This window comes from Lissotriton vulgaris, chromosome 9, assembly GCF_964263255.1.
Source record: "Lissotriton vulgaris chromosome 9, aLisVul1.2, whole genome shotgun sequence".
NCBI classification, from domain to species: domain Eukaryota; kingdom Metazoa; phylum Chordata; class Amphibia; order Caudata; family Salamandridae; genus Lissotriton; species Lissotriton vulgaris.
In genome coordinates, this window is record NC_141697.1 from 761,877,445 (window position 1) to 761,891,234 (window position 13,790).

The 13,790-nt window shown below is 48.3% G+C and overlaps 1 protein-coding gene across 1 annotated transcript in view; it reads left to right on the top strand.

The window, feature by feature from the left end:
- LOC147692216 (WD repeat-containing protein 62-like) overlaps positions 1 to 13,790 on the top strand; it is an 846,473-nt gene that overhangs the window by 463,717 nt on the left and 368,966 nt on the right. The window contains exon 23 of the mRNA XM_086938490.1: positions 6,834 to 6,997. Within this exon, the coding sequence (XP_086794616.1) occupies positions 6,834 to 6,997 (164 nt within the window). The remainder of the gene's footprint in view (positions 1 to 6,833; positions 6,998 to 13,790) is intronic.

The window sequence follows — 13,790 nt, forward strand, 5'->3', positions numbered from 1 at the left end:
GTCGCTGGCGTCATAAGCGCCAAGATAACGTCACTTCTGCTTGGGGTGCGCCATCTACCCGAAAGGTGCCTCAGTTGTCGGGCCATGGTGCAGAAAGCTTGCTGCAGCATTTCCGGAATTTGTTGGAGGCCCGGCACTCAGTACCGCGCCAGTCAAGGTCCGCTCCCGTGGGTGGTCGAGGGATCGCTTTTGCAGCCGGCACCATCGTTCATCGGAATCCGGGACAGGTAAGTCCAAGCGCTGTTAAAGGTTGAAGGAGCGGCGTCGCTCTTCGTCTACCCCTTCCCGGTCGTGGGACTCTGTGGAGGGGGCGGGTGGTCACTCCCCCGCTACTCCTTTGGAGCCACCGTTGTTGCCTGCGTCTTACCCACATTTTTGGGGACCGTACGTGCATTCGGATGAAGTACAGCTACTTTGTTTCTTTGTCCCATCGGGTCCCTCCGGAGCGCCCTTGGGCCCCGTGGACCCCTTGGGTGGTTCTGCCGCCGCCTTTGGCCCCGGTTACGCCGGCAGGATACCCTGTGGCGCTGTTGGCTCTGGCCTCATCGCCACCGCTCGGCACAGGCTCCAGCCTTGGCGCAGCCGTTGGCTCCGGCCTCAGCGCAGCTTTTGGCTCCGGCCTCCGCGCAGGCTCCGGCCTTGGCACGGCTGTTGGCTCCGGCCTCGGCGCATCCATTGGCTCCAGCCGCGACACTGCAGTTGGCCTCGGCGCGGTATTTGGCTCCGGCTTCAGCGCCGCCTTCGGATCTGGCAACGGCTCCGGCCTCGGTGCCGCCTTCGGATCCAGCATCGGCTCCGGCGCCGCCTTCGGATCCGGCATCGGTGTCGATGATGCTGTTGCATCACAGCCACAGTGTCGTTGCCTCCAGGGCCGGATTATGTAGAGCCTCCCTTGTCCTGCCTCCAATTTCTGTTCCTGACCGAAGGGGGGTGCTAGGAAGGTCTGAGGACCTTCTCGCAGCTCGCTGTGAGGATGATCTAAACTAGATTGACCATATAAAGAATCCCAGCATGCTGGACTTATCTCCACACCCTGATACACTGGCCCCCTCCTCTGTAGCTACGGAGGTGGTGGGTTTACTCTGTGATATGGTGTAGGGGAGGCTCCTACTCTCAAATCCCCAACAGTGCCTATCAGAGCAAATCTTCTCCCTGCAGTGCTTCAGCAGCGGCCACCGCTACAGAGCTGATATTACCCTTCAATAATGCACTTTAAGCAAAACATAGGGGCGCCTGTGCATATGAAACAATCCCAGTTTCATTGTACAGCACCTTCCGCAACAGTGTTTAGTGGTCCAGGGCTATGCTTCCCCAAGGGCCTTTTGGGCCTCTATTCCAATTCTGTGTGGGACACGGTGGCGCAGGAGCTTCCACAGTGTCTAGTGGAGGCTTGGAAGTTGGTCTCCCAAGCACTTGCCGAGGGCAAAGATGCGGCGCGATTCACCATCCATTGTGGTCTTGACCCCACATCCTCCATAGGCAGAGCAATTTGTATGACAGCGGGTGGGTTTCAGGGTCAGTGGGCAGATTAGTCCACCACCACCCCTACCACCGCTGCCTCAAGGCCTTCCTAGTCTGCTTTTTCAGTCCACAGTTTCAGGCCCACCACACGCCAGTGGGCGGCAGGATTCACCTTCACCTCCCCCACTGGCGCGCCATCACGTTGGACAGGTGACTTCTGCACACAGTACGAAGGGGCTACTCCTCTCCTTCAATACTACTCCTGCTATGCCACGTCAGTACCACTGCATGTCGGGGGGGATCACTTGATGCTTTGCAGACAAAAAGTTGCGGCACCCTTGGCCTAGGGGGCCATTGAGTGTTTTATACCTTCGGAACGTCAATCGTTTCCTGGACCCGCAAGACTGGATGGTAGCGTTACACTTGCAGGACGCCTGCTTGCACATCCTGCCGACCCACTGGCGTTACCTGCGGTTCATGGTTGGCCACAAGCACTTTCCATTCACCTGGCTCCCCTTTGGGGTTTACCAGCACCCCTCGGGTGTTCATTAAAGTGATGGCTGTGCACGCTGCTCTTCTGCATAGATAGAGGGTTTCAGTTTTCCCCTATCCTGACGACTGGTCGTTGAAGGCAGGCTTGCCCCGGGGCAGTAGTCTCCTACCTCCAGACTACGGCAGACCTCCTGCATTTGCTGGGGTTCTCCATCAACGTGCCAAAGTCACATCTGTTTCCCTCTCCGAAGCTCCTCTACATCGGAGTGGTTCTGACCATGGCCCAATTTTGGGTTTGCCCTCCAGAACAGCGAGTCCGGGACATTCAGGCTATGATTCCGATCTTTCAGCCCTTGTCCTGGGTTTCGATCAGGAAGACACTGAGGGTGCTGGACCTCATGGCCTCCTGGATCCAGCTGATCAATCCTGCCAGATGGCATGTGCGGGCTCTGCAGTGGGACCTGAAGTTTCATTGGGAGCAGCATCAGGGACACCTGTCTGACTATGTCCACATCTTAGAGAGCACTGCACAAGACTTGTAGTGGTGGTTCACTGACTAGTGTTGGGTCAGCTGCAGATCCCTCTCCTTTCCCCCAACCGGAGCACACAGTGGTGAGGGATGCGTTTCTCCTGGGATGGGGCGGCCACTTGGGAGAGGCGGAGATCAGAGGCCTCTGGTCTCCGGCGTAATCCCGGCTTCATATCGCCCTTTTGGAGCTTCGGGCTATCCCACTTGCAGTGAAGGCATTCCTTCCCTCTGTCCGGGCAGGTGTTCACGGACACCACCACTGCCATGTGGTATTGCAACAATCAGTGCGGGGTGGTATGTCAGGAGGCTCTGCTCCTCTGGACATGGCTGGAACATCAAAGCATCACCTTGGTGGTTCAACACCTGGCAGGTTCTCTGAACGCCAGGGAGGACAAATTCAGTTGCAGGTGCATGAGGGATCACGAATGGCGTCTGAACTCGAACCTGGCGCAAGGTCTCTTTCTGCAGTGGGGAGAGACTTGGTTAGATCTATTCGCCACCGAAGAGAACGCTCACTGTCATCAGTTCTGCGCGTTGCAATTTCCAGGGTGGCACTCGCTCGGCGATGCTTTTCGTCGCGAGTGGAGTTGCGGTCTGTTGTACGCCTTTCCGCCTATACCACTTCTAACCAGAGTGCTGAAAAAGATTCGGCGCAACCAGGCCCAAGTCATCCCTTTGGCTCCTGATTGGGCACGAAGATACTGGTATCCCGAGCTACTCAGCATGGCAATCGATCCCCGATCCGACTGCCTCTCCGGGAGGATCTTCTGTCGCAGCAGCAGGGGGTGGTCCTCCACCTGAACCTGTCCAGCCTCCGCCTCCATGCGTGGAGATTGAGTGGCGACAGTTGACAGCTTTTGATCTTCCTCCCGAAGTCTGTGATGTTATTCTGGCAGCCAGGCATCCCTCCACTAAGACGCTATACGCCTGCAGGTGGAACAAATTAGTGGCATGGTGCACAACAAAGGCTGTGGCTCCCTATTCTGCTCTCTTTCTGAGGTTCTTTTGTTCCTACTATCCTTTGTCCAGCAGGGTTCTGCTCTGGGCACTATCAGAGGTTATCTTTCAGCCATCTCCGCCTTTATAAGGCTTCCAGATCAGGCTTCCCTCTTTAAGTCCCCGGTTTTCAACCGTTTCCTAAAAGGCATTACACACCCGTTTCCTCCCGTGCCTTTCATAATGCCTCAATGGGACTTAAATCTGGTCTTGACCTATCTGATGCGCGCTCCCTTTTAGCCCCTTCAGAATTGTCCTTTACGTCTACTCACTCTAAAGACTGCTTTCTTGGTAGCTATCACCTCTGCCAGAAGAGTGAGTGAGCTCTAGGCTCTTTCTTTTAAACCTCCTTTGCTTTCTGTTCATCCAGACGAGGTGGTATAAGGACCCATCCTCCTTTCTTGCCAAAGGTTGTCACGCCCTTCAACATCGGGCAGACCATCGCTTTGCCCACCTTCTTCCCGCCTCCGCATCCTTCAAAAGAGGAAAAGAGGCTTCACCGTCTGGACCCTAAACGTGCGCTCTTGTTCTATCTGCAGTGCACACAACAGTTCCGGGTGGATAGCCAGCTCTTTGTTGGCTACGTCGGCACCTAAAAGGGTCGGGCCGTGCACAAACACACCATCTCTCGGTGGGTCGTTGTGTGCATCAAAGCATGTTACTCGTTGGCCAAAAAGGCGCCTTCTGTGTGGCTGCATGCCCAATCTTTCAGGACAACGGCAGCCACTACTGCCTTGAGATGCAGCGTTACCTTGCAGGACATTTGTTAGGCAGCTACGTGGGCCTCGCTGCACACATTACCAAGCATTACTGCCTTGACAGTTAAGTCAGGAGAAACGCCTTCTTTGGCTGTTCTGTTCTCCGTGACTTTCTGGTGTAATCTTGTTCGCAGACCCACCACCTGGGGTTGGTATTGCTGGGGTATCTATACTAAGGTAAGGAATCTATCACTAAAGTGTCTCTTTCAGGTGCACAAGTTACTTCTTGTGTAATGATATATCTGTAAGAGACATTAGTTAGTGATAGATTCCTTACCGCCGCACCCATTCTCCCCATTCTGCGAACTGATTTCTAGGGTTAAGGTCATCCCTTTCAGGGCCCTAGTTTCACGGCACCATTAGTTAGTTTCTTGCATGGCTCTGCGTTCCTGGCGTGGAAAGTCGTGTACAGAACTGACAGCGCGCATGGGTGGTGCCTAAGTAGTCTCAGTGACGTCATCGCGGAGCCGCACAACGCCACCTACCGACGCGCAGGGGTACTGCTGACGAAAAACTTTCCGGATCCAGTCTGACGCCAGGGGATATTCTAAAGTAAGGAATCGATCACTAATGTCTCTTACAGATATATTGTTACACAAGTAGTAACTTGTGCTTCAGTGATAGAATACAGGAGAGTGGCCTGGACATATCTCAGGAAGGAAAGGGGTCTGATGAGAGAATCATAAAGAGTGGGCCTGGGATCCAGTGATTAACCTTTCGATGCACATATCACTGTGGCTGGCATCCAGGCGTGAACTCTAGTCCCTCACATGGCCTGTGTTGTGGAATTATAAGCTGCGGAGTCTCTCCTACTTTGACTGACAGCCTTTCAAGAGGAAACAAATTAATGAAACATGTACACTTCAAAAGATGCAGCACCCCAAAACTTCACAGACTCTGACCCTAACTCACATTTGGTATTTTGGAACAGACTAGAAGGTGGGCTGGGCGATAAGTGTAAGCTCTGGAAGTCTTCTGCCTGTGACCTGGATGGTGACCAAGTCCTGCTGTGTGAGGGGCATCATCCAGGGAACCAAGACCTTCTGCTTTGAAGCACCAGCTACTGCCTACTTGCCGAGACCAGTGTATCCTGTGTGGACAAGTAGAGCGCTGTAGGATGCGAGGTCAAGTTGGGAGCCCCACGGTGAGGAGTCCTTGTGTAGGATGTGACGATATGGCTGTGTACCATTTGCTGAGCCATGCATCAAGCAACGTGTAGGGAGAACCAACCACGTACCGACTCATTGCGATAACCCCATCCCCCAGAAGGGTCCGCCTTAGTGTGAGCATTTGCAACCGAGGAGTCTGTGCTTTGCTCTTAACTTTGTTTAAGCAGTGTGAGTAGTTGCCTGGGAAAAGATAAAGGCTGCGACTAGTGGGTCAGTCCCTCACATTAAGATCTGTCCCTGACAGACCCCGGAGGCTATAGGTAGAGGAAGGTGTCACACCATCATTTGGCTCCGCTCAGGAGCTGGAAGATCAAATCTCCCTCAACGTGTAGGTGGCAATATGAGGTGCATGACTTAATCTAAGCATGACTAAAATAGATTTGGGAATGTTTCAGCTGTAGTACTATTGGAATAGATATGGGAATAATATGAATGATTTGCAAGACACTTACCCTTTTGTTGGTGCGGAATATATCAGCATTTCTTTTCTCTGTCCCTCCTTAAATTTGAAATTTCCATTCCTTTTTGCTGTAGCTATTCCCTTTTGTTCTTAAATTCACCCATGCCTCTCCAACATTTACACTTAAAACATAGTACAACATGTGTAGATGTTCCATTGTCGCCTTGTATCATACACACCATACACTGGATTAAGGCATTTCACAGTGTGGTCACTTGCGCACAAAGCAATGAGCTATTAAAGTATTATATACGGACCAGGTTTTGTTGCCGGCTTCTTGAATCATTCATTGCTCTTTTGATATTTATTTTCTTCACAGTACGAATCTGGAATCCTAGTTTCCTTTATTATTCAGGTCCCCCTGGTTCCAGTTGGATATTGGGCTGCCCTTTAAGATTACAATTTCTATTAGTCTAAAACCTCAGTAAACATCAGATCGTCGTTAACCGTATCTCAGTATCATTAAGATTAATAAGCTTGCAACAGTTTTTCCCAACCAAATAATGTGTGGTCTGTTTTGTGAGCAAAAGTAATAACGGGCTAAGGGGAGAAACACTAAGTTGCTGGCACCTTTTCCAACACACAAAACCCAATTAAGGGGTTTGACTTTAGGTGGCAAGGAATTCTCAGTATATGCCATTGTATCCACTGTCAACAGGAGCAGGTAAAACATGTCTGTTTCCAAAGACATCAGGAGTCAGTGCCATGAATCCCTGCAGTCTGAAGTGCCTTGGTAGTCGTGCTTCTGGCTTCTAGGATTCAGTTTCCAAAAATTTGCATCTGGAGATTTATCCTACTTTCGTAATAGTCTTATTTTCTTCCCTCTTTGTAGCCAAAGTTAATTATTCCCACACCGCTGGTAAAAAGTCTTTTTCAGGTAGTTTGAGAAATAACACAATTTTACAGTTGATTTTGTGGGTATGTAAATTTAAATGTTAAAAAAATATCTACTTTATACTTTTTTGTAGATAAAGAATGCAGGCGGTACATGCAGTTTGTTACATGACTCTGAATCATCAAGTAGCATCTCTTCTGATGACATGCTAACCAATCAAGAGTTTGATTCACCTGATACCAGTGAATATATTTTATACCCCAGGCTATCTGATGAATCATCACTAGGAACTGACAGGTAAGTCTCTGAGTGTAAACCAGTGACTAGTTGTATCAATGGCTCTAAAGACAACATATACACACTGGCATTTCTGCTATCTCTGCCCAAGGAGCACCTACCAACATAGAGATGAGTGTGTGGGAGGGTTTGGAAAGCTCTGTGAAAAATACACAAAACTGTATTTAGCATTCCTCCTCACATGCCCTGCCATTTAGTTACAGTATGTATATAGAGATCTAGTTTAAACTACCATCAGCTCGCCAACATTTTTGTTTTTAATCTTATGGCGGGAAAAAGCTATTGGTGTACTGTATAATCCATAAAGATGTAGTATGTGACTGTGGTAGCGATCTTTGATTCCATGTCATAAATCACTATGACTTCTCTGTAGGTTTCCCTACAACATTTCCTTGTTTGGAACTTCTTTCCATATCCTTTCTTTTTTTTTAAAAATATTTTTATTTGTATGTTGTACAATACAAAAATTTAAAAAAAAGAACAAAAAACCTTGTGACACATAACGAATATGACGTTTCACGGGCACTTTAAATGGAGTATGTTTTTTAGGTCTTGCGACCTGCGTTGCACTGCGAAACAGTGCTGCGCAGTGCAAGGCATTTTGTAATGGAAAAACAGGGTTTTAGCACTGACCTAGGAATCGCACACACTCATGCGTGTGCGATTCCTTTTGTGCTACCCCATTTGGCTTTGCGTGCGTCTTTTTATAAAAAGCTACACACAATTGGTCAAAGGCGGGCGCGTTGCTCTGCCCACGGCCTAATGGTGTCTACTACGCGCTTGTTGCGCGTAATAGACACCAATAGGCCGTCACGTGGTTTCGGGCAAGCACGTCTCCTGTGACGCGCGCACACCACATCTTTTTTTTGGGGATCCATTTCAAGGCAAAGCACGGGCTGGAGGTTGTGAATGTCATTAAATAAAACAGCCGCCTGGACAGGGGTTCCTGCAGAGTTGATAGTGATGCGACGCAGGCGATGAGTAGTGCTCTCACTAGCACAGATTCAGGGGTGAGCACCCTAGTGACTCACTGTAACTCAAGCCCCTCAGATGGGGGTAAACGCGCCTCCTCTGCCTTTCTTCTCCGTGGAAATCATCCTGCCCACCTTGTCACCAATGCCTTCCTCCCCCTCGCCTCTCACTGTGCCCGGGGCACGCGGTAAAGTTACACAGTCACTGAAAATAATCTACGGAGTCCCGTCAGTCTCAGCCTGCACGCGCACAGCCATCGCAGGGCTGCGGAGATAAGAATGTCTTCAATTTCTCCTCCGTGGAAATCGACGCTGTCCCTCCGGTGCAGCACATCCTGCCTGCCTCGTCACCAATGCCTTCCTCCCCCTTGCTTCTCACTGTGCCAGGGCACGCGGTAAACTTACACAGTCACTGAAAATTCGGAACACTAACCTTTCCCACCTGGCTGCCTGAGGTTTAATATATTTATGTGTATGCTTCTTGTTCAGAGTGCTTGCGTGTGCAAAAAAGTGCAAATGTAAGCAGCCCCTCCCTGCCCTCTCCCCACCATCCATCCATCCCATCACGGAATAAAAAAAAAAAATGCGCCGGCATTAATCATATTAGCCGTGCGACAGATTGTTGGGAGCCCTGTGCGCTGTCATCGGCAGTATTTGTTATTGTAAGGGAATCCAGCGCGTGCCTGCTGGGGAGAGATAAGCGGCGCTAATCGGGTTTGGCAATCTTTATCAGAATAGGGATCAGGGCCCGCCGTTTATCAGCAGCTGACATCTATCTGACATCTATCTGCGAGCACAGCAGAGGAAGAGCGGGCAGCCCGGCTCCTGCGACTACCACCACTTTCCAACTCTAGTTTGCCTGTGTGCATGTGTGTGGAGCAAACGCCCCCGCACAACAGGAACGTCCGCAGCTTGGCACTGGGCTGGGGGCCAGGTGTGATGCAAGGCATCCTGAGTGAACCGTGTGTGGATGCATGTATGAGGACACATCCCTATGGTCGGGTCAACTGGAATAGTGCGGCAAGAGAGGGCCAAGTTATGACACAGGATGAAAATGCATATTATTCGGCATGGTGAGGCACTTTTTGCGATCGTATCAGTTCATTATTTTGCCATTTTTGTGATCGTATCAGTTCATTATTTTGCCATTTTTACACGTTAACTATAGACAAAGGCTTCACCGTATTAGTGCTAGTTATCATAGTGCTTGCTAAAGAAAGTAGGGTGGCATCCATTTTTTCCAAACTGTGCATCTTCAACAGTTGTATGCTTCAGAATGCTACTGACACCTTCCTTCCTTCTAAGAAATGTGCACAGACATCTGACAAAAGGGATTCATACGCAAGGAATATCAATTAGATAGACACCAGGAAATCAATAGGACAACGGTGGAATGAATACGCTTGCCCTGCATCACAATCACTGTGAAACTAAAAAGTTGGTCAGGAGAATGCAAAAAGAAATGAAGCGTTAAACTCAGTTTGAGGGCGACGAGAATGTTCAAAAGCAAGCAAGAGCTACCAGGCAGGAATCGCCTGGGTTGAGACAGTCTCCAATTTCCTGGTGTCCAGTGCACTATTTTATTTTTTGCATAACTCTTTATTACATTTTCAGTAAAATAAATACACAGCTGTATATTGCTAAAAAACATTGTATCACAGTTGTGCTCTTATAACAGTCTGGTCATGAGACATCCGAATAATGACATTGTGATAAGTCATACAGTGTGTGAGCCGTTATGAAACATCCCTGCAACCTCGGATACATAACATCCCCATGCCCATCACTACCGGCGCATATTCGAGCTCGGACATTTTTGCAAGTCCACCTCACTACTCCACCCCCCCAACCCATCAAACACTAAACAGAACGTCCATATCTCCTGCCATATAATTTCAATGAAGCCATTAACCCAAAATGAACAGGTATTTCACTGCCCTGACACTGTTCGTGCTAATGTCTTCTATTTACCTAGGTGTGTCCATGAGCAGGTCGTGTCCAGTGTCCTGTTACAAAAGTGAACTGCAGACGTCATGGGTCAGGCACCAGGTGGCCTGTCATCTGATTTAGCCTATAAAGCCAACAGAAGCGTTCCCCATTCTGTAATCAACGGCTCCTTGCCCAGCTGAAAAGGGATGCGGTTGTAACATGAATTACCGCAGTGCACCATTTATTCAGTTCCTGTAACTATTTCATGAAAGTCCGAGCTGTGGCGGCCTTCCAGCTCATCGCGATTTGTGCGCGCCCAGGAGTAGGGCAAGATATATAAACCGCAACATGTGCTCGGCTTTCTCGGGTTGTGCAATTCTGCCCAGTAGGCACACTGCCGTAGTCCAGGGCAACTGTCTGCCTGTCAAGTACTTTAAGAAGTCTGAGGAGGATTTCCAAAAAGTTTGTATGGAAGGACAGTTGCAAACAATATGAAAACAAGCATTTGCAATGCAATAGGTCTCGCATTATTAAAGTTTGAGCTATTGATGTTTCATTATTTAGCAATGCCAATAGCTCAAACTTTAATAATGTGAGACCTATTGCATTGCAAATGCTTGTTACATATGTGTTTGCCCTTCGTTTCGGCATCCAACAATTAAACATTTAATATTTAAACTGTAAGTTTTTGCGTTCAGACGAGTATTCTCTGACAGGCGAACAACGTACAGACAGATAACATAAATGTGTTTGGCGACCTTTTATTGCTAGATCTCGCTCACTATTACGGGTTGCTGGTGTATGATGGGGAGTATACCTTTGACTTATGGGGGTTTGTGTGTCGTGAAGAATTTTTCTAGTGCTGACCACATTCCTCGGTTGGGGTTTTCCCATGTTGTCTGTCTTAATGCTGTGATGTCGGCCCCTCTAAGGAATGTGACCCAGTTTAGCCACCCCTTGAATGTGGCTTTGGAGATGTCTTTCCATTTAGCTAAAACCGTTTTGACTGCTGTCGTCATGAGGAAGTCTAGGAGGTTCCTGTCCTGCTGTGTGGCTAGATCTGTTGTGATATGTGCGGTGGTTTTTGTGGCAAATGAATTTTCTAGATTGCATCCTAGGGCTTCCCTGATGAAGTTGAGCACCTTCCCCCAGTACTTGTTAACCTTACTGTAGTGGAAGATGAGGTGAGCGAGGTCTCCTCCTGCAACGCCGCAATTCCAGCAGCTGTCTTCTTTTAGGCCTAATGATGCTAGCCGAGCAGGTGTCCAGAATGCCTGATATAAGAGCCAGAATTTAGTTTGTGCTAGCACTGGGGATATGATGTTTTTGATGGGGCCGCCCATAGAGTGTTAGTTCTTGTTCTGTGAGATTTGAGCGAAGTTGTGCTTGCCAGTAGTTGCTGTTCTTTACGTTCAGTTTGCATGAGACAGTGCGAAGGAGTTTATACAAGTGCGAGACCTGGTGACCTGTCTGGTTTATGTTTGCCATATATTGGAAGATTGAGGGCTTGTGTTTGGTTATTTTAGATTTTGTTATGGCTGTCTTGATAGCTAAGAAGTTGTGGGGAGGTCGTGCTGAGTTCTCAGGCTATTGAAGGTGTGGTACGATCCTTCCTCATCTAGCTGCATTGGATAGGGGAAACCTCATTTTTTCCATGTGAGCATATCGAGGGCCTTCCCTCGGTATTTGATCTTGGGATTATCCCAAATTGATTCCCAGAGCGAGTTCTTGATGCTGAGCTCAAGCCTCTGGTCTTCTTTGATCAGTGCCTGCCTTGTGATCTTGAAGATCGGGTTGTTCTTGTTTGTTTGGTTGTTGGCTGTGAGGAGAGTTAAGGGGTCAGCATTGTTTAGGATGGCTTTCTCAATAGAAAGCCAGGTTGGTGAGTACGGTTGTTTGGGTAGAACCCAGTGTATGCCCTGGCTGTCTGGAAGGTTTTCAGGTCCGTCACGTTTAGGCCCCCAAGTTTCTTAGATAGTCTGAGTTTCTGGCGGCTGATTCTGGGGTTTTTGTCTCGCCAAATAAATTTGTTAAGCATTCGGTCAATCTTTTTGTGGAAATCGTCTGTGAGGGCCAGGGGGAGCATACCGGCTAGGTAGTTAACAATGGGTGTGACCATCATATTAACCGTGTCTATTCTGCCCCACCACGTAATGAACTTGGGTGACCAGGTATCTAGCAGTCCTTTTATTTTTTATAGAGTGGCTTTTTCATTCTGTTTCTCCGGGTTCTACCAAAAAGGATGCCTAGGTATTTGACGGAGTTAGTTTGCCAGGCCAACCCGCAGGAGCCCGTAACTTCACTAGTTGTCTGTATTTTGAGGGGTAAGCATTCTGATTTGTCTCTGTTGAGCTTGTATCCAGAGTATTTGCCGTATAGTTCGATGGTGTACATGAGTGCTGGTATGGAGTGAGCGGGCTCTGCCGTTATTATAAGTATGTCGTCTGCATAGGCCGCCAGTTTGGCAGTGGTGTTGTTAATGTTTATTCCCGGTATACTTCTATTATCTGTGATGTTACGGATCAGGGGTTTCAGAGCAAGGAGGAACAGCAGGGGGGATACCAGGCAGCCTTGTCTCGTTCGCCTTTCAAGATTGAAGGGGGCTGAGACCGCTCCGTTTATCGCTATCTGGGCTTTAGGGGATTTGTACAGTGCCATGACTTTTTGTATGAAGCTCGCCCCTAGGCAGTGCACCTGTATGCTTCTCTCTAAGAAGTGCCAGGACACTCTATCAAAGGCCTTCTCTGCATCTAACGTGATGGCTACAGTAGGGCTGAGTGTTTTAGAGGAGTGTTCTATGACCTGACAGGAGTCTCGTATTGTCATGGGACATGCGGGTTTTAAGGTAGCCTACCTGTGAGTTGCTGATTAGCTGTGGGAGTACTTTAAGTCTTGTTGCTAGAATTTTTGTATATAGCTTGCAGTCTCAGTTTTAGTGAGATCGGGCGGTAGTTTTTGGGCCATCGAGGGTCTTTACCTTCTTTAGGTATAACAATTATATTGGCCTGTGCCATGGACTCTGTCACTGCTCCCTCTTTTTCCGCAGTGGTTAAAGACTTTCCCCAGCACCTGTACTAGTTGCTCTTGAAATGTTTTGTAAAAGGGTGCTGTGTACCTGTCAGTTCCCGGGGCTTTTCCATCTTTTAGAGCCTTGATGGCTGTGGTGATCTCGCTCGCCTTTATGTCCTGACCTAAAGCTTTGGCTTCCTCTTCTGTTATCTTGGGAAGGTTAAGGCTGTCTAAGTAGTTTGAGCATCCCTCCTGGTCTATATTTTTGTCTTTCTTGTAGAGCTTCCTATAGAAGTCCATGAAGGTGTTTATGATTTCTTTGTTTCTGGTGTGTGTTTTGTTGTTTGCATCCGTGATTGTTGAGATACAGTGTTGTCTTTGTTTGTATTTGATGTATGATGCTAGTGTTTTGCCTGCTTTGTTTGCCTCGCATAGGTTTATTTGTTTGTATGTCCTGATCCACAGTCCTGCTTGTTCGCTGAGAATTCTATTAAATTTGTACTTTTTTCTAGTAAGTTCTACGAGTGCGGCTACGTTCGAGGTATCTGCGATGTGTTTTCTTTCCAGTTACTTGATATCTTGTTCTAGTTGGCTTAACTGTGCTTTTGATTCTTTGTCTCTCCTGTCCTTAATTGCTATCAGTGTCCCCCTGACGGTTGCCTTAAGGGCGTCCCATAAGGACTTTGGGTATGTGTCTGGTATGTCATTCTCTGCGATATAGTCCTTTATGGCTTTCTCTATTCTGTCTTTGTCTTCCTTTTTTGCCATGGTTAGGTTATTGAATCTCCATCTGCATGTGGTATGTTAGTTGTGTATGCCTGTGAGCTGAAGGCTAATGCACGAGTGATCTGATATTGTCCTAGCTGCGATGTCTGTGTGTTCTA